At 43.1% G+C, this 25409-nt stretch overlaps 1 protein-coding gene across 1 annotated transcript in view; it reads right to left on the minus strand.

Moving 5' to 3' along the window:
- The window catches only part of crim1 (cysteine rich transmembrane BMP regulator 1 (chordin-like)), a 177676-nt gene that overhangs the window by 67599 nt on the left and 84668 nt on the right, over positions 1-25409 (minus strand). The window contains exons 3-5 of the mRNA XM_023986849.2: positions 14131-14373; positions 13113-13233; positions 12852-12973 (exon numbers count right to left, since the gene is read on the minus strand). Of these exons, the coding sequence (XP_023842617.1) occupies positions 12852-12973; positions 13113-13233; positions 14131-14373 (486 nt within the window). The remainder of the gene's footprint in view (positions 1-12851; positions 12974-13112; positions 13234-14130; positions 14374-25409) is intronic.

Raw genomic sequence — 25409 nt, forward strand, 5'->3', positions numbered from 1 at the left:
GATGTTTCAACGTTTTCATACCCACTTCTAGGGGATGTTTCAACGTTTTCATACCCACTTCTAGGGGATGTTTCAATGTTTTCATACCCACTTCTCCGTGATGTTTCAACATGTTTGACCATTCATCCAACTGTTTTGGAGATGCTGATTAATGTGTGAATACTGTCACCGGAGGTTTCTCTTTACTACCTTTTACAGCCTGTGTTCTGGTTGGCCTAAGACATCGTTTGTCACCTCTGTCAGTATCTGTTGACTCAAAGCCAGGCAGTGCTGACCTGATGCTTGAAACCCGATCATCCTTGTGCAACTCAGCCTGAGGGTGGATTGAAGGAACAAAGGGTCCTCCATATGTTGGAGCATATTTTAACCTGATTTGGTTCTTTTAAAATTATATTGGTCTAGACTCACCCAGCACTTCTGCCATRAATCGGGAGATTAAGAGTTGACTCTCCCAAAGTGGGTTGTGCTCAGCCTTCTCTCTTTCTCCTGGAGCAACACACAGTTGAGTTTTTCTTGTTGTTGTTGAGACCAATTCATTCTGGTCACGGCACCAAATGTTAGCAGTTGATGTTATTCTTTAATAACACAGACATCCAAAGCGAATCAGGGGGAGGGAAATAGGTTCATTCAAAGAGGATAAATCATAGATGGTATGCTGAGAGGTAGATGGTAGATGGTAGTTCCTTCCCTGTCATCAGTGATTCTCTCTCAGTGATTCTCCCCTGAACAAAGGGACAGGATGTAGTTTATAGCCCAGCCCTAGCCTGTGGTTGTCCAATTAGAATTCCTTGCAATAAAACTGTGCCAATGGTCAAATAACAAGTATCCTATTTCAGACTCAACATATAGACAAAATCCTCCCATGTCTCTGCATTAATCCCCTGTTACAGAAAAAACACTATTTGCATTGATCGTTAGTACTCTATTGACTTTTAGTCCTCTTGACCTTTAGTCCTGTATTGACCTCTCGTCCTCTGTCTCTGCGTTGTGTATTTATCTTCTAAATATTCTTATAATGTCTCTCCATTTTCCCATGAGACTTTGCATAAACATATATCAGATGTATAACACACATGCACACACTGACTGACAGACTATWTGAGTACTTATTTATCTATCTCTATGGATCAGACATTATTCTTTCTGATGAAAGCAGAACACAAAGTATTGACTTTCAGATCATTCATGCTTAGGTCAGTTCAAGTTTATTCAGCCTGCCCATTTGAGGGCTGAGAGAGAAGAGAAGAGAGAAGAGGGCAGATTGCTGGTTGAAACATGATGAGTGGTTGCCGTGGTGAGGCAGGTGATTGACAGTTTATGTAATCTACTCAACACATGGTCTGAGAGAGAGACGGGAAACCACCTTAAACGTCTTGAGCTCATGCTGTCGGTTTTTCTGAGGCTCCTTTTCCCTTTTTGAGTAATATCTTTGCTGTGTCAGCCCCAGGCTTCACCCATCCATAGCAGTGTGTGTACCAGACCTTAAGCAATTAGCCCAGGGATAATCCCTAACTGTGTATAGGGCCGGGTTGTTCTGCCTGCTCTGGGATGACATGGAGAAAGCCAGACAGAACAATGTGTTCTCTCTTACAGCCATGGTCAGATTACCACACATCAAGTTATGAAGGAGCCTCGGAATGTTCAACAGAGGCAGCCGGCAGTTCGCTATTTGAGGGATTACTACTTTAATACCGGTACCTTAAACTAACTCTGGTTAGATCAGCGACGTGAGATGTCCAGTGATGCAGAACACCCAAAAGAGCTAATTGCCCTTTATGCTCGCTTCGAGGAATACAACACTGAGTCTTGCGTGAAAGCCCCTGTTGTTCCAGATGACTATGTGATCTCACTCTCTGTGGCCGATGTGAGTAAAACTTTTAAATAGGTTAACACTCACAAGATGGAATACCAGGGCGTGTTCTCAAAGCATGTGCAGACCAGCTGGCAAGTGTTTCAATCTCTTCTTGTCCCAGTCTGTTATCTCAACATGTTCCAAGTTGACCCCCATTGTCCCTGTTACCAAGAACTCCAAGGTAACCTGCCTAAATGACTCTCGCCCTGTAGCACACTCATCTGTAATTATGAAGTGCTTTGAAAGGCTGGTCATGACAAACATCAACACCATCATCCCAAACCCTGGACCCACTCCGAATCACATACCGCCGCAACAGATCCATAGACTGACTTGCCTAGTTAAATAAAAATAAACAAAATAAAAAAATATCCATAGATAATGCAATCTCAATTGCACTTCACACTTCCCTCCACCACCTGAACTTGAGGGGAGGGGGACAGACATGAAACAAACCAAACCATTATCAATTTCTATTGGTCCAATGAAGATTGATGCAGGGGTGTGGATACCAATTTTAGGCTTTGATTCTATTTGGACTAAGAAGAAAAATGAGTGTGGAACTTTGGATATGGAACGAGTGTGCTTGACAGGTGTTGCCCACCTTGCACAAAACAATATCCCATTAGCAAGGAAGCTATGGTCGCTACAAAAGTAGAGATTAAAGATGTATGGGACATGGGTATAGTTGAAAAGACACATTGTGCCTCTAATAGCCCAGTATGGCCAGTGAAAAGATCAAGTGGGGACTGGTGAGTGACTGTGGACTACAGGAATGCAAATGAAGCCATCTCCAAGCTCACTCCACTGGTGGCTGACACTTCAACCACTTTTTCCTCATTGTCACCTGCTCACTCTGTGTTCTCAGTCATTGATATGGCTAATGGGTTCTGGTCAGTACCCTTACATCCAGAGGTCCGTCCATGGCTTGCTTTTTCTGTGAATGGTCAACAGTATTAGTGGACTAGGACTCCTATGGGCCTTCATAATAGTTATTTGATTTACCATCAGGCATTGAGGAGACATCTCCAAGATCTCCCTCAGATGTCATCTGTTGTCATACAATATGTTGGTGAAATATTGTTGGCCTCACAAAATTAGGAAACACATGCTGAGGATCTAAAATCACTGTTAGACCACTTGCYTGCCAAAAGCCATAAAGCTAGCCCTAAGAAGGCCCAACTCATGCAATCACAGGTTATCTACCTTGGTCAACTGGTCTCACAGGGAAAAAGAGAGATGACACAAAGTCGTACGACTGTCATACAAGATGCCAAAGAGCCCACTACTATTGAAGAACTTCGCTCCTTCATGGGCTTGTGCAATTACAACAGATGCTGTGTGGACTCCTTCGCCGAAATTGCACAACTCCTTTAATGACCTCCTCAAGGGAGACCCTGATTCAAACGACTGTAGCCTTCACGGAAGAGCAGAAAGAGGTTTTTGGCAAGCTCAAACTAGCTTTGTCATCAGTACCAGATGTGGGCATTCCGGACTCAGGCCAACCGGTCACCCTCTTTGTGGCTGAAAAAGATGGCTACATGATCTCAGTGCTGACACAATACCATGGTGATTGTCAGAAACCTGTAGGCTACTATTAGAAGAAGTTGGATGATATGGCATTGGGATGGGGTCCCTGTCTCAGAGCTGTGCAGGCTACTTACGTCGCTGTGTCGAAGGTGGCATCGCTTGTTCTCGACCAACATCTTACCATCAAGTGGCCACATGCTGTTCATACTCTTTTGACAATGAATCGAGCTGCACAGGTCACAGCTGCTCGTTGGAACAAATGGTCAACTGTGTTGGAGGCTCCTAACATCCTCATTCAACGTGGCACACCATGTAATCCAGCTACTCTGGTGCTTCCTCCAGATACCACATTACTTCAACATTACTGTTGTGATTTGGTTTTGGATCAGCTCTCTGATGGGTTTACTAAGAGTCATCCGTTGGAAAACCCTGAGTTTATCTTATACACAGACAGTTCAAGCATTGTGGAGGGCGGGGTGAGGAAGGCAGGATGGGCAGCTACAATGGACAATGTGAAAGTGACAGGCACGTTAGATTGGAGAAAAGCAGATGTTCACTTTATGAGTGACACAATGCTATTGCATACAACTCTCTAATGCAGTAGGGGAAGGAGACAGACAAGTAAAAGAGATGTGGGGAATAAGTCCTGAGGGGGGACATGACGTAGTACCAGGACAGAGAGTGATMGTAAAAAAACATGTAACAGAGACATTAGGACCAAGATGGGAAGGTCCTTATCAAGTTTTTCTCATAACGAGGTCAGCAGTAAAAGTCCAGGGAAAATCACGATGGATACATGTCACTCATTGCAAGGTTGTCCATTTTGATGACAAAGCGGAGCCTGGAGAATAAATAACTGATTGATTAGCAATCAGGGGCCAATCTCGGGTGAAGAAGCATAGTAAGATGATCAGAACCTGATAAGCTTCTATCTTGTATACCAGAGTCGTCATATTAGGGATATCTGGGTGAAATGTCCAACTTTTTCCTGAAAATCGGGACATGCTTACTTAGGGAAATCTATGTGAAATATCAATTTCTATTGAAACCACGACATGTTTTTTTCACTTTTTTGTTTCCTTCGTTACAGGTTATGAGAATCTACAGTCTGAAGCTGAAGCAATATCCTTCGATTCAAGGACTGTACCTGAAACGATACAAGATCACCGGTGAAGTGCAACCAGTGGAACGGAAGAAGAATTCCTCACTACCGGCAGACTGTCAGAACATKATTTCTAATAGTTATTTATGTGGGACTGATACCAGTGTGGAAGAGCTGATCACTTTTAAAGGACTTGGTGAATGATTACCTTGCCAACAGGACGATTGAATATTATTGTCTTGTTGACTGTCACGTTCTGACCTTTATTTCCTTTGTTTTTTGTCTTTATTTAGTATGGTCAGGGGATGAGTTGGGGTGGGCAGTCTATGTTTGTTTATCTATGTTTTTCTATTTCTGTGTTTGGCCTGATATGGTTCTCAATCAGAGGCAMGTGTTAGTCATTGTCTCTGATTGGGAACCATATTTAGGTAGCCTGTTTTGTGTTGGGTTTTGTGGGTGGTTGTTTTCTGTCTTTGTGTGTCTGCACCAGACAGTACTGTTTCGTTTTTTTCACATTTGTTGTTTTTTATTTGGAGTGTTCACCTTCATTAATAAACAAGATGAACAATTACCACGCTGCACCTTGGTCCTCTTCTTCTCCTCCAGACGACAACCGTTACAGAACCACCCACTAAAAAAGGACCAAGCAGCGTGGTAACGGGCAGCAGCAGCAGCAGCAGCGATCAGAGGACTCCTGGACCTGGGAGGAGATTCTGAACGGCAAGGGACCCTGGAATCAGGTTGGTGAATATCGCCYCCCCAAAGCTGAGCTGGAGGCAGCGAAAGCGGAGAGGCGGTGGTATGAGGAGGCTGCACGTAGGCGCGGTTGGAAGTCAGAGAGGCAGCCCKAAAAAWYTTCTTGGGAGTGTGGCTAAGCCAGGTAGGAGACCTGAGCCAACTCCCCGTGCTTACCTTGGAGAGAGAGGGACCGGKCAGGCACCATGTTATGCCGTGAGGCGCACGGTGTCCCCGGTGAGCAGGCATAGCCCGGTGCGGTACTTAGCAGCACCTAGTATCGGCCGGGCTAGAGTGGGCATCGAGCCAGGTGCCATGAAGCCGGCTCAACGCATCTGGTCTCCAGTGCGTCTCCTCGGGCCGGGGTACATGGCACCGGCCCTACGCATGGTGTCCCCGGTATGCCAGCACAGCCCAGTGCGGCCTATTCCACCTCGCCGCACAGGCCTGGCTACAGGGAGCATTCAGCCAGGTAGGGTTGGGCAGGTTCGGTGCTCAAGACCTGCAGTGCGCCCCCATGGTCCGGTCTATCCGGTGCCACCTCCACGCACCAGCCCTCCGGTGGCAGCCCCCCGCACCAGGCTGTCTCTCTGTCTCCTCACTACAGGTGCTCCCGTCTGTCCAGCGCCACCTGAGTCTTCCATCTGTCCAGCACCGCCAGGGTCTCCCGTCTGTCCAGCGCCGCCTGAGCTGCCCGTCTGTCCAGCGCCGCCTGAGCTGCCCGTCTGTCCTGAGCGTAGAGCTGCCGTCTGTCCTGAGCCGTCGAGAGCTGCCCGTCTGTCCTGAGCCGTCAGAGAGGCTCCGTCCAGTCCAGGAGCCGCCAGAGCCGTCCGCCAGTCAGGAGCGCCAGAGCCGTCCGCCAGTCAGGAGCCCAGAGTCGTCGCAGTCCGGAGCCGCGAGCGTCGCAGTCAGGAGCCGGGCGCAGAGCCGCTCGCCAGTCAGGCAGCCGCCAGAGCCGTCCGCCAGTCAGGAGCCGCCCTTCAGTCCGGAGCGCTTCAGTCGAGGCGCCCTCAGTCCAGAGGCCCTCAGTCCAGAGGCGCCCTCAGTCCAGTGGGGCCATTTAGTAGGGTTGCCAATCCTAGGTCGGCGGCTTCCTAGGAGACACTAAAGCGGACAAAGACCTGCGCCAGAGCGCACTGCGGACAGAGCCCACCCAGACCCTCCCCTATAGGTTCAGGTTTGCGGCCGGAGTCCGCACCTTGGGGGGGGGGGTACTGTCAGTTTCTGACCTTTATTTCCTTTGTTTTTGTCTTTATTTAGTATGTCAGGGCGTGAGTTGGGTGGGCATTCTATGTTTGTTTATCTATGTTTTTCTATTTCTGTGTTTGGCCTGATATGGTTCAATCAAAGGCAGGTGTTAGTCATTGTCTCTGATTGGGACCATATTTAGGTAGCCTGTTTTGTGTTGGGTTTTGTGGGTGGTTGTTTTCTGTCTTTGTGTGTCTGCACCAGACAGTACTGTTTCGTTTTTTTCACATATTTTTTTATTTTATTTTGAGTGTTCACCTTCATTAAACAAGATGAACAATCTGTTATTCAATGTGTTTCCATTGGCTAATATCCTAAATGCCAAATTCAATGCTTCACGCTATACTTTTTTTCACATATTTTTTTATTTTATTTTGAGTGTTCACCTTCATTAAACAAGATGAACAATTACCACGCTGCACCTTGGTCTTCTTCTTCTCCTCCAGACGACAACCGTTACATTGACAATCATTTTTTTGTGTGAGTTTCCTCCTAATACAGGATGTGGTAGGAATCGTAAGGGACATCATCATTACACCTGTTAATACTTATTTTCTATAACTTTGTTTGAAATCTATATCCTATTGTAACAGCAAGTACAATATGTCCTTTGTGTTTGATAGAAATGTAAGGTGTTTAATGTGAATGATTTTATGCTTACTGCTAATGCTTTTTTGTACTGTCTATTTTTTCATGTTTTCTATTGGTTTCTTAAAATACATTTTAAGTATATGTATTTTTTTTTTATGGTTTAGAGGAGTATAAGAATATTTAGAAGATAAATACAAAATGCAGAGCCAGAGGATGAGAGGTCAATACAGGACTAAAGGTCAAGAGGACTAAAAGTCAATAGAGTACGAATGATCAATGCAAATAGTGTTTTTTCTGTAATAGGGGATTAATGCAGAGACATGGGAGGATTTTGTCTATATGTTGAGTCTGAAATAGGATACTTGTTATTTGACCATTGGCACAGTTTTATTGCAAGGAATTCTAATTGGTCAACCACAAGCTAGGGCTGGGCTATAAACTACATCCTGTCCCTTTGTTCAGGGGAGAATCACTGAGAGCGAATCACTGAGGACCGGGAAGGAACGACCATCTACCATCTACCTCTCAGCACACCATCTATGATTTATCCTCTTTGAATGAACCTATTTTCCTCCCCCTGATTTTCTTTGGGGTCTGTGTTATTAAAGAATAACATCAACTGCTAACAACATCAATGTGGTCGGATCAGTCTTCAGAAAAGAGATGGCTGTCTAGATTCTGTTAGATAGCCACAGCCTGCCTGGGATAGCATCAACCTGCTTCTTACTATATTCGTTGCAGGGCATGAATAGGCAGATACTGTATGTCATCTCAAAGTACATGAAACCAAACTAACATACTTGTTCATTTGTACAAACTCCCCAACCCCAAAATGATAAGTTAGCAATTTCAGTACAGAGTCAACAAGATTGCTCAAATATGTGAGTCCCCTCGTATTCCTGACAGAAGGCTCCTCTCAACTGCCTCCTTCAAGCATGAGTGGCCTTCGGCTACCATTGAATAAAGGATAGACCAGCATGTCCACTTGCAATAGTAGCACTTTACACACTCGATCCAAATGCCACACACATTCAATAGAAATGCCAACTTTAAGTGTACCTGCCATAAGTGCCAACAGAGATTGGCAGCTTTTACTGCTCCTTTGCGAGCATGACGCTCGGAAAGACAGTAGAGCACACCGCAGACGGATAAACAAGTGGCTAAAAATAAAGACACAACAGGCACATCTATAAAACATCTGGCTCCACTAAATGCAGCATAAGTTGTAGTGTACAGATGTAGGATCTTAATTTGAGCCCGTTTGCTACAGCAGGAAAATAACCCTGCAGCAACAGGAAATTAAAATTAGTATGTGGATTATAATTAATGGACATTTTTGTAGGGGTTGATACATTTTTCTTAAGGGAAAATGTAAGACTGAAATGTTAAAGTGGAAATTGTACATTTCAGGAGCCTTTTTAAACCACGAAAACACTACAAGTTTTACATTTCCTGCATTGCAAACTACACTAACTCCATGACTCACAAACTAATTCCATATTTATTACAAAGTCTGGTCTTTATCAACTTCCTTGGTAAGACCTGTAGCCTGCTGAGTGAGTGTTTAGATCAATAACTTCCCAGTTTATAACACTAACAACACCATATGCCATTTAATTTACAATCATGGGAACAACAGTCACTATGAACAATACTTTGTTCTCATATGCCATTCAAACCAACTAGACAAGAGGCTTTCCATTTCCTCTGAGCATCTTCACATCGGACAACATCACACAGCATCAAAGGGACACATACATACATAAGAGCTGACTTATTGACTAGAAAACAGACAAAAACAACTGCTTTGCCAAAACACGTGCTTCTATTTGTCTCACTGTTTTCGGAGCAGACTGAGGAGACATGAATGGTCATCAACATCATGAACTTGGCATCTTTCCTCCTGAGTGCAGTGTGTTATGTTGTTGTTGTGTGTTGTTGTGTGTGGTGTTTGTGTGTGTGTGTGTGTGTGTGTGTTGTGTGTGTGTGTGTGTGTGTGTGTTTTGTGTGTGTGTGTGTGTGTGTGGTGTTGTGTGTTGTGTGTGACCAGGATCTCTCCCTCTGCCAGATAATCGAGGCTCCTGTCAGTAGTTCAACTGCAGGTCTTTGTCAGGTTTGTGGGCTCTCTCTGCTCCTGCCATGGAGGTAACTTAGAGAGGTCGATAGCCTCGATTAGCTGGCTGAAGGAGTGATCCCAGTCAAACATCACACACACACACACACACACACACAACACACAACACAACACACACACACACAGACACACACACACAGCACACGACAACAGACACGACAGACAACAGACACAACAGACAACACACACACACACACACACACACACACACACACACACCACACAACACACACACACACAGCCTGATAAAATGCTTATCTCCCCTGCAGGAGGGTTACATCACCTCTGAGGAGGAAGCTAGCTGGTACCTAAGTGTGTGTGTGTGTGTGTGTGTGTGTGTGTGTGTGTGTGTGTGTGTGTGTGTGTGTGTGTGTGTGTGTGTGGTGTGTGGTGTGTGTGTGTGTGGTGTGTGTGGTGTGTGTGTGGTGTGTGTGTGTGGTTGTGGGTGTCTGTGCAGCAGGCTCAAAGGCCATTACAAACATGCTCTACGGAGTGCCTCAACTGTCTCATGTCTCATCTGCTGTTGCTAACATTTGCTGTCAGAGTGGGACAACAGAAGCCTGCAGACACCATTGTTTGCAGATGCTTCCACATCATCCAGTCAAACCTTCTTTCCTATGTCCTGCCCTGTTTGTCTTCCCTGAATAGTGCTTCCACACAGATGGTTGTGAGGAGGTAGCATTAGATGACAGACATGATGTCCTTTAGTTCTTTTGATAAGTCTGCAAGCTTTAATGCTTTTAACATGAAACATGTAACATTAATATTTTTATGTCCATTCAACTGCCTTTCAAAACGATGGGCACACAATGGAGGAAAAAGCAATGGTGAAATCAAGTTTAATAGCTAAATCAAGGAGTCTGAATTTACGCTTGCTGCGGAGTACAGATTGTCCAACGACCGCCATAACACAGCTGTTGGAATTTAGTTCCCCTGTAGCGAAACACTGAAACACTGTGAGTAGTCATTGATGTGAGAACAGCATGTTGTTCCACACACACACACACACCACACACACAAAACAGTGTGTCAGCCATATTGAGCAGCCAACGTAGGTGCTTATCAATTACTTACAACACCTATGTAAGTAGAATGATAACACACCACCACAACCACCACCACCACCACCACCACCACACCCACACACCACCACAACACACACACACACACACACACACACACACACACACACACACACACGTATCAATAATAGTGTAGAAATACCTCAGTATTTGTAGCTCTTTCACTAAACAGTGGTTGTGCATGTCTTGAGAGTGAGGGTTTACCATGGTGTCTTTGTGTTTGGCATTCATTTTATATAATTACTGGGAGTCACAGCAAACCTATAGTATATACAACAGAGCTGTAGTTGCAGGGTGAGTTGTGTGTGTGTGTGTGTGTGTGTGTTGTGTGTGTGTGTGTGGTGTGTGTGTGTGTGTGTGTGTGTGTGTGTGTGTGTGTGTGTGTGTGTGTGTGTGGTTGTGGTGTGTGGTGTTGTGTGTTGGTTTACATGGGACCTGACTCAACAGCTGCTGTTCTATTGATCCCCAGTTCAGTTTCCACCCTTTGGGATGAGTTCATCTTCACTCCCCATTTCCTTTCCACCCTCCACCCCCTTCAGCTGGAGAATCTTAGTTCCAGCTCCCTCCTTCCCTTCAGGCAGACAGATAAAGCCACCATAGAGCCAGCTGTTCAATCAGTGTATATTTCTGTTTGGTGCTTTGATGTTCTGAGGGTAGATCTCTGAACGCATGTCTCTTTGTTCTGAAATCACTAAATATACAAAAGGCAATTTCACAGCAGGATGTAGGGATGACACAGACCCCTGGCTCTACATCGCCAACAGATGTTTGTTCTAGCTAATAGGGCTAAGAGGGGAAGGGAAGCGCTGCACTGCCTGTCACACCCTCTCCCCTGTCCCCCCAACGTCAACCAACAGAAAAATCTCCTCCTRGCTAGATTTGCTTTTCCCCACATCATTTGCAACATACAGTATGCCATGGCTCTCTTAAACTTCCTCTCAGTGTAAATATACTGGAGATTTCCTTATTTTAAATGCAAGGTCTTGAAATTATTATTTTAACGGCTAGCTCACACTTGAAAGTTCACCGCCGCTCATAATGTGGGCTCGGTAAATCCTTGAGAATTTGCTTTAATATGAAAATAATCTTCTGCCCATTCAACCTCCTCTCTCCTACTCTCTCTGTAACGCTRGTCGGAAGAAGACCAAGGTGCAGCGTGGTACGTGTTCATGCTTCTTTATTAAAAAACCGAACACCAAACAAAACAACAAAAGAACAACGACCGTAACGTCTTGAAGGCTACACAGAGCTAACAAAACCAACATCCCACAACCTAAASGGGCAAAACAGGCTGCCTAAGTATGATTCCCAATCAGAGACAARGATAGACAGCTGTCCCTGATTGAGAACCATACCCGGCCAAAACATAGAAAACCAGAACCTAGAAATAAAGAACATAGAATGCCCACCCAAATCACACCCTGACCAAACCAAAAAGAGACATACAAAAGGCTCTCTAAGGTCAGGSCMTGACACTCTCGCTAATTTGTGACTGACRGGCTGGATTCAGTCTTATGTAGCAACATTTGAAATGGTGTTTTTTACATTGGATAAAAGTAGAAAATGGTATATCATACACTACAGTTGAGGAAAATTGGGAAATMATTCTGCTTTGAAAGTTGATAAACTTGTAACCCCACTTTTCAGAAAATGACCCTTGAATGTTTTGGAACACCTACTGGAGAGCTCATCTTTGCTTATACCAATTCAGCATTCTATTAAGCCTTAGCCCCGCCCATCTCTTTAAGAATTCACATGTGAGGCCTTCTACTAAACAGAGTGAGTACGGTAGTGAACTAAACAACAAAGATTTCAAMACTAAAGGCTGGTTTATAATACGTCTATCGACATGTCTGTATACAGTTGTCGCAGTGACATCATGAACATTGTCGTCCGACATTCAACTTGTCGTTGTTCTTATGAAAAAGTATAAACACAAAAATGACAGGCTGCATGACACCACCAGCCTGGTGGTCCACAATAGCATAACTGGTGTATTTTAAAACCAATAAACCCATCTGTTTAAGCAATTATTTAGTATACAGTACCAGTCAAAAGTTTGGACACATCAACTCTTTCAAGGGTTTTTCTTAATTTTTACTATTTTCTACATTGTAGAATAATAGTGAAGACATCTAAACTATGAAATAACACATATGGAATCATGTAGTAACCAAAAAAGTYTTAAACAAATCAAAGATATGACATTTGCCATCCTCTCACCGAGTACATGCCACCAACACAACCCTCTTCAACAGTCAATATGCTATCTTGTTGTTAGAAGGATTTTCACATAGCGGGTTCCACCTAACATCCAGCAAGGTATGTGGTTGTATTTATCAAAGACYCCCACCGAGTGTAAATATATTGAGTGTAAATATCTTCATGTCTTAGTGCTTATCTCCTAACCTCCCCCGTTAGCTGGCATGGCACAATATTCTTTCAAAAGTAACCAGAGAAGAAAGCAGGAAAACAGGGCTTTACCATCACCCTGCATAACAGCTCAGACACAGTGAGCCTGGTGCTGTGCAGTTCAGCTCAGAGCCAAGCAGAGGGAGAGAGAAGGGCCAAGCTCACCGTTGATACACTCGTACACATCACAGCATCGCCCGGGGGTACCGTCGCCGCGGGAGACCACCTGAGGGGAGCTCTCCACGGTGCATTGCGGGAAACTGCACAGACCAGGCAAACACTCACACCTAGAGAGAGGGGGATTCATAGAGTTAGTACACATCAGATGGATACACCCTCATACCTGACTTATTTCACCTGACTACTTTATATAACAGCCAAAGAAAGTGCATTGATTGTTGCATTCAGGGGGAGGTCGAGGCACACCTGGTGGGAAGGGTGCAGCAGCCATCCGCGGTGAGACGCACCTGGGTCTCATAACTGTCAGGTGGACACTGAACCTGCAGGACAAGAGGGCACTCCACTGTGCTGCAGTCCACACTAAACACTAGATACAGTAGGGCAAAACACAGAGACAACCATTAGTGCTGCAGTCCACACTGAACACTAGGTAGGGCACAACACAGAGAGAATCATCAGAGCTGCAGTCCACACAAAACACTAGGTACAGTAGGGTAAAACACAGAGACAACCATTAGTGCTGCAGTCCACACTAAACGCTAGGTAGGACACAACACAGAGAGAATCATCAGAGCTGCAGTAAGTATGTTAATTTGACCAGTTTCTCACAGCAGGAAAACAATCTTGCAGCAACAGGAAATGTGAATTATTAATGTACATTTTTGTAGGGGTTGATACATTTTTCGGAAGGGCAAATCAAGTTTGACATTTTTAAGTGGAAATTACAAACTTTAAAATACTTTTTAAACATCGAATAGACTACAATTTACATTTCCTGCAATGCAGAAACATTTTATGCGATAACAGAGTGATCAAATTAAGATAGCATACCTGTAGGGAGGGCATAACACAGAGACAACCATGGAAAATCATGTAGAAGAGCACATTGGGAGTAGTGTGTGTTAAGAAAACAGACGTGTCAGTATTTTAACTGATATGTCATGCTGTARGTTTATGTGAACAGGGAGATCACGGCACCAGCACATTCCTATCCTGGCAACAACTCCTTCTGTGGGCTAGGGCCTTCATTACACCACAACTCGAGGTGATAAACCACTGTCGAAGGATGCAGCTGCCATTCATGAGTGTAAACATTCATATGTAGCCTACAATGTGGGCATTGAGCTTGGGAAATGCGTTCAGAAAATGGAATATAATAATCATTATTATTATTATTACTACAATGAGCRAAGTATCAGAGTCAGAAAACAATATTGCCATGTCACAAATAGTTGCTAGAAATTGTTATTGGTAGCTAGTGTACCTGGTTTGCACTCGTACAGGTCGCAGCATTCTCCAGGCTTCCCAGAGCCCTTGGCTACCAAGATGTTGAGGTATCCAGGCTGGCACACCTTCCTCAGGCACCCTGCAGGGCTGCAGACACAGCGGCTGGGTAGGGGACAGCACTCTCCAGGGGGTGCGTAGCCTTCGATTAGCACCGAGTCCTCAGGGCAGCGGGGTGAGAACTGCACCTCACACCGTGCCTTAGAACAGTCAGGCCGCTCCTCTGCAAGAGAGAGAGAGATCAGATTGTTGATTGTAGCTTTAAGACGATATGTGTACAGTTACAGATGAAATAATCTGCCCTGGCTGTTACTTTTAGTGTAATGGGTAAAAACATTTCAAGGAATTTCAAACTGAAACTTTAAAACATGTCTGTTTTTCTCAGGGAATGTTTCTGAAAGGAACACTGTTGGGACACCCAGAACATTCGGCAAATGGACGTTAGAGGAATTGGGAACGTTATTGCTAACCTTTAAGAACCTACAAAGGATATTCAAGGACCTAAAATGCGTCGGCTGGGCAGTCAATCGAATTGACTATTTTCCATTCAGGTCAAAGTCCAAGATTTTATACACACAATCAGTAAAGACACTTTTCCATCAGAAGCACAACAGTTTCTTTCTGACTCCAACCTTTATTTAAAAAGAGAGCTAGATGAAGGAAGTATAAAAGTGCATCAGATGGGCAGGTAAAACAAGCATTCAACATTGACGTGAACGCGAATGAAGTGTAAATCTAAATTGCTGAAATTATGAGTACAGCAAACAAACAGGAACTGAGAGAGGTATGGCGCGCTAATGCCCTCACTCTCCGGAAAACACAGACACAGGAGGCTAACAGGCAGAAAGCTGAACACACAAACAATCGGATGTGGCATGCACGCACACAAACCCATTAACACAAAATCGAAAGTGGGACGCACACACAATCGGATATGGCCAACTACCATCCAGTATAAATTGTGCTGTCTCCAAAGTGCTGGAAAGGCTGGTGCACACACAGGGTGTCAACTATTTCTCACTCAACAGCCTATCAAAGTGACTTTAGGAAGATACACAGCACATCTACAGCAGTGCAAATGGTTGTGTAGAACATCAAGTCGGCTTGTAACAGCCAGGAGGACACAGCAGCACTGTTCTTGGATCTGAAGAAAGATTTTGACACTGTTCACCCCAACACGCTCCTGAGGAAGCTTGCAAAATTTGGCTTTGACACCACTGCAATCAAGTGGTTCATATCATACTTACAAAAYAGGAGTCAGTACACCAAACTGCAGAGCACGAAGTCAGCCCAGGAACCTGTGGTGAATGGATTCCCACAAGGGAGTTTGCTTGGACCCCTACTGTTCTCCATTTACATAAATGACCTTACATCAGTGCTGGAGAAATTTTGAAAACATTTACAGTACCAGTAAAAAGTTTGGACACACCTACTCATTCAAGGGTTTTTCTTAACTTTTTACTATTTTCTACGTAGTAACCAAAAAAGTGTTAAACAAATCAAACTACATTTTATATTTCAGATTCTTCAAAGTAGCCAACCTTTGCTTTGATGACAGCATTGCACACTCTTGGCATTCTCTCAACCAYCTTCACCTGGAATGCTTTTTCAACAGACTTGAAGGAGTTTCCACATATGCTGAGCACTTGTTGACTGCTTTTCCTTCACTCTGCGGTCCAACTCATCCCAAACCATCTCCTTTAAAGAATCTCAAATATATTAAAAAAAATAACACTTTTTTGGTTACTACATGATTCCATATATATTAATACATATACACACACACACACTACATGACCAAAAGTATGTGGACACCTGCTCGACTAACATCTCATTCCAATATCATGGTCATTTAATATGGATTTGGTCCCCCTTTGCTGCATATAACAGCCTCCACTCTTCTGGAAGGCTTTCCACTAGAAGTTTGAACATTGCTGCAGGGACTGGCATCCAGTAACCACAAGAGCATTAGTAGAGTCGGGTACCGATGTTGACCAATTAGGCCTGGGCTCGCAGTCAGCGTTCCAATTCATCCAAAGGTGTTCGATGGGGTTGAGGTCAGGGCTCTGTGCAGCCAGTCAAGTCTTCCCAACAATCTCGACAAACCATTTCTGTATGGACCTCACTTGTGCACGAGGGCATTGTCATACTGAAACAGGAAAGGCCTTCCCAAACTGTTGCTACAAAGTTGGAATCATAGAATCATCTGGAATGTAATTGTATGTTTGTAGCGTTAAGATTTCCCTTTACTGGAACTAAGGTGCCTAGCCTGACCCATGAAAAACAGCCCAAGACCATTATTCCTCCTCCACCAAACTTTACAGTTGGCACTATGCATTGGGGCAGGTAGCGTTATCTTGGCCATCCGCCAAACCGAGATTTGACACTACAGAGAACGCATTTCCACTGCTCCAGAGTCCAATGGCGGCGAGCTTTACACTACTCCAGTGCAAGTTTACCAGCTACTCTAGCTGAGCTTCTATAACCTACTACTCCAGCTGAAGCTTTACCACTAATCTCCAGCTGAGCTTACACTACTCCAGATTCGAGCTTATATACTCCCCTCCACTGAGCTTACCACTCACTCTTCACTGACGGCTTTACTCACTACTCCAGCTGAGCTTTATACTACTCCTACGCTTAATTCACTACTCCAGCTGATTGCTCTTACTAACTACTCCAGCTGAGACCTATCCAGTAGTTAAACTACTCCAGCTTGAGCCTTTACACTACTCCAGCTGAGCTTTATACTACTCCCCAAGCCGCGGCTTTCACACTACTCCAGCTGAGCTTACACACTCCAGCTGAGACTTACCACGTAGCTCCAGCTTGAGCTTACCACTACATCCAGCGAAGCTTAAAGATAATACATACTACCAGCAATAAAAGACTTATAACTACATCACAGCCTCAGCCTTCTCATATCTCCAGCTGACTGCCTTCTCTCCTAACTCCAGCTGCAGCCTTACCAACGCACTCTCGGCTCTGAGCATCTTACATTCCTACCTCATCCAGCTGAGCTTTACACTACTCCAGCTGAGCTTTACACTACTCCAGCTGAGCTTTACACTACTCTAGTCACTTTACTGTACAAATTACCTCGACTAACCTGTACCCCCGCACATTGACTCGGTACCGGTACCCCCTGTATATAGCCTCATGTTACTTTTAKATTTTTACTTTAGTTAATTTAGTAAATCTTTTCTTAACTATATTTTCTTAAAACTGCATTGTTGGTTAAGGGCTTGTAAGAAAGCATTTCATGGTAAGGTCTACAACTGTCGTATTCAGTGCATGTGACAAATACAATTTTATCTGATTTGCTTGGCATTGTGTACTGTATGGTGATCTTAGGCTTGTGTTTGGCTGCTTGGCCATGGAAACCCATTTCATGAAGCTCCCGACTTACAGTTCTAGTGCTGACGTTGCTTCCAGAGGCAGTTTGGAACTCAGTAGTGAGTGTTGCAACRGAGGACAGACGTTTTTTACGCGCTACACACTTCAGCACTCGGCGGTCCTGTTCTGTGAGCTTGTGTGGCCTACCACTTCGCGGCTGAGCCGTTACTGCTTCTTGACGTTTCCACTTCACTATTTCAATATTCAATATTTATTTACAGCATTTACAGTTGACCGGGGCAGCTTTAGCAGGGCAGAAATTTTACGAACTGACTTGTTGGAAAGGTGGCATCCTATGACGGTGCCACGTTGAAAGTGARTGAGCTGGGCCTCCCGGGTGGCGCAGTGGTCTAGGGCACTGCATCGCAGCGCTAGCTGTGCCACCAGAGACTCTGGGTTCGCGCCCAGGCTCTGTCGCAGCCGGCTGCGACCGGGAGGTCCGTGGGGCGACGCACAATTGGCCTAGCGTCGTCCGGGTTAGGGAGGGTTTGGCCAGTAGGGATATCCTTGTCTCATCGTGTACCAGCAACTCCTGTGGCGGGCCGGGCGCAGTGCGCGCTAACCAAGGTAGCCAGGTGCACGGTGTTTCCTCTGACACATTGGTGCGGCTGGCTTCCGGGTTGCAGGCGCGCTGTGTTAAGAAGCAGTGCGGCTTGGTTGGGTTGTGTTTCGGAGGACGCATGGCTTTCGACCTTSGTCTCTCCCGAGCCCGTACGGGAGTTGTAGCGATGAGACAAGATACAATTGGATACCACGAAATTGGGGAGAAAAGGGGGTAAAACATATATTTTTTTAAATAAAGTGACTGAGCTCTTCAGTAAGGTCATTCTACWGCCAATGTTTARCTATGGAGATTGCATGGCTGTGTGCTCGATTTTATACCCGTCAGCAATGGGCGTGGCTGAAATAACCGAATCCACTAATTTGAAGGGGTTTCCACTTACTTTTGTATATATAGTGTATATGATCGGATGTATAGACATGAAGGGAAAGGGAAAGGGGGATACCTAGTCAGTTGTCCAACTGAATGTATTCAACTGTGTCTTCCGCATTTAACCCAACCCCTCTGAATCAGAGAGGTGCGGGGGGATGCRTTAATCGACATCCACGTCTTCGACGCCCGGGGAACAGTTATGGACAGTATATGGATAGAATATATAATACATATATCTGAAGAATATTGTGCCTGGAACAGTCATCATTTTAAACAGGGCTCAATTTGGCGAGTTGAAATAATGTTTGGACAGTTAGAAACCAAAATCTGTCTTCTTTTCAATATACAAACATTTTATAAATGTTTTCTGTTTATTCTGCTTGTTCTTTGGAATTTTATAAACGGATTKATAATTCGATATTGAACACTGCATGGTGATGAATTACGGCCTAGACATCTGTTTGGTGAGTAGGCCTATTTGTCTTTATCAAACTAATCAAACTATTKTTTTTGTATATTTTCAGTGGTGAACTTATTTATGTTTTGGGGGGTTATAGCCTAGGCTAACCAATTTAAAATGCCACTAGCAGTTTGCAAAGTAGCTCAAGCAGAAAATAGACCGGACGCAATCATTCCAAAACTGCAGCTCGTTGTTGGAACACATATTTTCCTACTTCAATCAACCAGTCCATTTTGAATTTGTGATAAAACGGTCGTCATTTGGCAAAGAATGTAGCTTGTGTATCAGTTAGATACATTTTTGGAGTATTTTTTTTCTGTAGGATTAACGGGAGCTGGTGTGGAGGGAGTGGTCGGAATGTAATTGAATGAATGAGACACGAAGGGGAAAGGGAATTTAGGGAGAAGAATGGTGTGATGCTTGGCTTGGTTTATTTTTTGTTGTGCCCCGCACATGCAGAAATGGAACACTAGAGTCAAAGTAAATTAACGTTGTCTTCAAGACTAAATTTAATTTAATATGCCCAATCGCGCAGCCACAAAGCACATTCCACTAAATGTGTTTTTGATCTTTGGTTAAAGATTAAGCTTTAATGTCCATTTCAGTACCAGAATACTGGATTACTCATGTCCATCCCTAAATCAGCTACAGCGTATCATCAACAGGGCTGCTCGTATCATGACCGGGCATTCATGGAGGGAGCACATAAAACAGAGGTTAACTGACGGACAGGATCCATTACAACACCCTAGTGACTGTTTTCAAGGTGACACAGCACAAACTGCCTGAATACACACCTGTTCAGGTGTGAATCTCCACCCATCTTCTGGGAGTGCACCAGTGCAACAGCCAAAGCCTATGAACAATGGGAAACGTACCTGCTGGCATAACCATCAGTTAAAAACATGGCTTTCCAAGGCAGTCTGCAGTTCTTTGGACCACTGCTCTGGAACAAGCTGGACTTATCCACACGAAAGCTAGCTACCATGTCCGCCTTCAAAAGAGCTGTACACAAACCTAGACAGATGTAATGTGAGTATAATTTTGTATTTATGCAATTGCGTCTGATGGTTCCTTCTGTGTATGTTGTGTTAGCTGTGCGTTGGTACGCATGCTACTGGGAATGCTGTATATGCTTCTGTGTAACATCACTGTTATGTGATGTGTACATTTTGATTAATTCTTTGGAACCCAGAACTCCCTGGATAACAGTGGCAATTGTTACTGAGTGGACTATCCTGGCCCAAATTCTTTTGTAAAAAAAMAACATGTACAAGTCAAACACTGCAAATGAAAAGCTAATTCACTTTGCTTTAGAACAGCCTCCAAGTCTGGTATGGCAGCAAGGAACAGAGCTAGGCTGAAGCTCTGGAGGCACATCTAGAATGTTAGATCTTTCTGAGGGAAGCAGGCCTACTTGGTAAGACTAGCTTTGAAGTGTTGTTCTTGTTGTTTTTGTTGGGCTTGAAGAATAAAAAAGAATAGAAAGTTTCACATTGGGTTGGACGAAAGCTTCTGTAGTATAGTGATTGTCTGTGACGGGTCAAGTTGAACTAACACAGAATAGAGCTTCACTGTGAAGACAGGCTCCAGCTACCTCAGCAKAGGGCCTGTCTAATAAGGCCAATCTAGAATTCTCAAATGACTGCAGCCTAGCAAAAATCCTGAAGGCAAGGGCAGCTTTCTGTTGTATCTCTTTTTCAAATCCTATCAGGATCCAGMGTAAAGCAACGAAGTAGGAAACAGCTGAAAGAGAAAACAAGATAATGATTCTAGACTCTTTAATTACGGTTTGATTGAGATACCTGTGTTCAATTAGCATCCCCTAACTTTTTATATTAGGCCAGTGAGCCAAGTTCAGATCTGTATAGAAAATAGTTTAAAAAGTACTATAGAATCCACCTTTGTACTAACTTGTTTTACATTGGCTCTTAGAAAAGCACATCCGCTGTATTAAATGCATCCATTCTGTCTCTCTACTGGAAGTTACTGATTCTGTGTGATGTCTGAGAGAGAAAGAAAGAAAAATAGAAAGATAGAAAGAAGGCCCTCAAAGAGAGCAGTGWTACTGAGCGGAGGAGGATAATTAGGTTATATTAGATGAAGGAGAGTGTTTGGAAGCACAATGCAAGGAACTACAAAAGAAGAACTACGGAAGAGATAAGACCTGATCATATTTAACGACTGTGTTTGTGTGATTATACAGCTGTATCACATCTCATGGACCGCTCACTAAAAGGACTGTGGAAACATTTCTGCTGAAGGTAAAAAGGTCAACGCAAAATGGATATCAAATGACATGGTTTACCCATGGAACATATGTGAAGTAAACAACAACTTTGGAAGTAAACAACATCTTTGGAAGAAATGGACCAATTGATGTTGGTACGGTAACAACATCCTACTACTCCTTCACTTAGACCTGACTCGTAGCTGACACTATGACACTTTTAGGTCTGTTAGATGCTCTGGTTTAGAGCATCTGTGAATGTCAGAGGATGGTAAATTGGACTCTTCTGATCACACTAACAACCCAGCGGACAAAACTGTAATGTTGTAATGACGTCATTTCAACCAGTTTTGCCTGCTACTGTATCTGGGAAGTTCAACCAGTTTTGCCTGCTACTGTATCTGGGAAGTTCAACCAGTTTTGCCTGCTAGCTGGGAAGTTCAACCAGATCAATAGATGGCAACAATTCACTTACAGTTGATATTGGTACCTCATTTTAGTCATTGACTCCATATGAGTGTCTACATTCAAATATAGCTTATTTTTTTAATTATGAAAGGTTATTACATTACACACATCCAGCTATAGTAGGAACCACAGTGGATGTGTGTAATGTAATAATATTTCAGCAGTGTGTGTGTTATAGAGACCTACTCAACGTGTTAACATATGTAGCTAGCAAATTGSCAATTAAATGTTGCCAATTTGCAAGTCAAATCTTCCTCTCTCTATGTTCAGTGTAGCAGCACATGTCAACGTCAAAGAGTATTTTTCACCTGCAAAAGACAGAGAAAATGTTGTATCTGCATTTTCTTTGTTTATCGATTTTGTTAGTTCTGAAAATGCATTTCCTGACCCAATTGTGGATTTCTATTTCAATGGGCTAAATATTTCCTTAAAAGCAATGGCATGGCTCGCACCTTCTCTTTCTCGTCCATCTACTCTGTTCTGATTCATCTATTAATCCTTTGACATTATGTTCCTGTTTCTTTCTTAGTGTATCATCAGAAAACCTATTTTCATATTACTCCCTTAAATAATGTACAGTAGCTACCCATGTATGACACATTGGGTTTACTTCACGAWAAATTGTTTTTAGCGAGCAGAACATTACAAATAGACCTGAACTTTAGGCACTGATTCTAGTTTTCAGCTCAGTCCACATGTTGTTGTTTTTTTACAATTGTAATAGTTTTTCCAGTTGAGGACTTGTGAGGCATCTGTTTCTCAAACTAGACACTCTAATGTACATGTCCTCTTGCTCAGTTGTGCACRGGGGCCTCCCARTCCTCTTTCTATTCTGGTTAGAGCCAGTTTGAGCTGTTCTGTGAAGGGAGTAGTACACAGCGTTGTACAAGWTCTTCAGTTTCTTGGCAATTTCTCACATGGAATAGCCTTCATTTCTCAGAACAAGAATAGACAGACAAGTTTCAGAAGAAAGTTATTTGTTTCTGGCCATTTTGATCCTGTAATCGAACCCACAAATGCTGATGCTCCAGAAACTCAACTAGTCTAAAGAAGGCCAGTTTTATTGCTTCTTTAAATCAGGACAACAGTTTTCAGCTGTGCTAATATAATTGCAAAAGGGTTTTCTAATGTTCAATTAGCCTTTTAAAATGATAAACTTGGATTAGCTAACACAACGTGCCATTGGAACACAGAAGTGATGGTTGAAATTGGGCCTCTGTACGCCTATGTAGATTTAAAAATCTGCCGTTTCCAGCTACAATAGTAATTTACAACATTAACCATGTCTACACTGTATTTCTGATTAATTTGATGTTATTTTCATGGACAAAAAAGTAGTTTTTCTTTCAAAAACAAGGACATTTCTAAGTGACCCCAAACTTTGAACGGTAGTATACATTGTCCCAAAATGCTGTCAGTTTATCACAGGACCACAGCATATATAATAGGGTTCCTTTGTGCTTTTTGCATCTCCAACAGATGTGACATTTCTGGGTGCATTACATGCATGTAGTAAGTCCTATGAATTATCTTAAATTGCAGTAGTTTCTCTTTGGTTGTAGGAGCAGGTATGAACATTTTCACATATCAATTTCTTCCTTTTTTCCCCTTATAGGTTCTGAACCATCAGGTAGAGTTTCAATCAAACCTTGATATAACTTGGCAATCAACTTCTTTGGTGTAGAATAAGCTTCTTTCAGTATTTTTCTTGTGCTAGATGTCTTAGGTTCATCCAGACTCTGTTGAAGCAATTGAATACTACAGTACCTGTCAGCATTTGTCAGCAAAATTACACGTTTATTCTGTTTCACTCAACTCTCATTTATGAGTCTAGTTTGCATTGATTGAGAGGGATATTGCTACATATGTATTGTTGATGTGATGCTGTAGTCATGGATGGATCAGAGGGACATATAGAATATGCATGAGATCAATTATCAATGGCCCGTTGCATCATAATTACCTGGAGAAATCTGATCTGCAATTTGTAAACAAAGCTGCTGTACTTATACTCCGTAAAACCTTCATTTGTATCACTTTGAAGTGATCCAAATGGCAAATTAAAATTTCATCTATACATTTCGAGATATATTAAACCAGAAAAAAAWTGCAACATTTTATTTGGGACTTACTTGTCTTGCTTTAAAGGTGRTGTCATTAAACACTGAACGTAAGGTTATTATAATAATAATAATAACAACAAATTAAATAATACATAATTTTTTTGTCAGTATGTGTAATCTCTGACAGTAGAGGGGCCTGGGTCGCTGCGTGTTCAGCTCCCATACCCATTCCCAACCACTGCGGAGTGAGTGTCAGTACTATGTGTCAATGCTATGTGCGGTCCACATCATAAATGTACATCTATCATAATGTCATGGATGAAGCTGGGGTAATGTGCAAATAGCTTTTTCATTGATCTGCTTTGTGTACAGAAGACAGGTTTACTCACCTGTACACCACACACTTTTCCATAAATCATGAGCCAGAGGAACCTTGGTTTCTGACATTTCTTTGAATGAGAGAGACTTTATAGTTCATAGTGGTATCCTTGAAATGAGAAGGAAGGCAGCAACTCCAAATCATACCTCTGTCATCTCTAGCCTAGCAAGTGAAGCAGTCTGGGCAGCCTTAAATGTACTCGTGATTTAAAGTAACTGCCCAATGTTTTCAGATTTCTACGATATATTATCTATAATTACTTACAATATGAGTGAAATAGTTTCCCTTTCAAAAAATTATAATTAACTATGTTAAAAAGCAGCTTTTCTTTGTTGGAATGGTGTGAGCGTATGCCAACAACAGAATGGTGCAGGCGTATACCGGTAATAAAAAATATTCATGCAAATAGACCTCTGATTGGCCAGCTCATCATCCTCTAGACCAGTGGTTCCCAAACTGTGGCACGGGGTCCCSCCCACCCAAAAAACATATTTTTGTGGGAACTCAGTCCGGCTTTTCAACTTACGAAATTGGAGGGTACATCATCAGTTTTCCTCTGGTCATGTCAGTCATTGCATACCTTAGAGAGCTATTTATAACTTGTCAGAAATGTCCAGATCAACTAGCCCATGTCAGCTAACGTTTTTTAGTTCGTTTTTTAAGCCCATAGATTTTGTTGTAATGTTTGAGTCACTTTTATCACATTAATACACATTAGGGATGGCTAAATGTATAGAATTGTAAGAAAATTTGCTTTAAAACTGCAACATTTTCTCTGCACCCCATGACAAAATGTGTAGAATTGCAGGAAATAAGCTTTGAAAGCTTAAGAATTTTCTCTCAGCCAACAAGAGGGGTGTGAACAGTTTTTGTCATCAACAGTGCTTGTGCCCATAGAAATAAATGTGGTGCGGGATGTTCCCCAATGCTGGAAGGTGGGCCTGAGGGAATATGTTTGGGAACCKCTGCACTAGACCGCTGATTGMCCAGTTCATCCTCCTCAGAGAGATTACATGTTCTATGGGAAAATGGCAAGCATTTTTAAATGGTCTGTTWGAGATACAAGTTTGAGGTAGGCTTTTAAAAATGTTTTTTCTCCAATTTATGCTTTGGCCACAAATGTGAGTATAGGATGAYTCAACAACATCATTTTGATTTAAGTTAACAGAATATGAACTTTTAAAAGTAAGAATTTCACCGGGCAGTCACTTTAAATGCCTTCCTTCTCCTCCTCCCTCTGATTTGTGTTTTGACAATGGCAGCTGGTGGGGTTTGATCACATCAGAGTGGTGTGTGTGTGTGTGTGTGTGTGTGTGTGTGTGTGTGTGT

The sequence above is a fragment of the Salvelinus sp. IW2-2015 genome, linkage group LG4q.2 (assembly GCF_002910315.2).
Source record: "Salvelinus sp. IW2-2015 linkage group LG4q.2, ASM291031v2, whole genome shotgun sequence".
Taxonomy (NCBI): Eukaryota; Metazoa; Chordata; class Actinopteri; order Salmoniformes; family Salmonidae; genus Salvelinus; species Salvelinus sp. IW2-2015.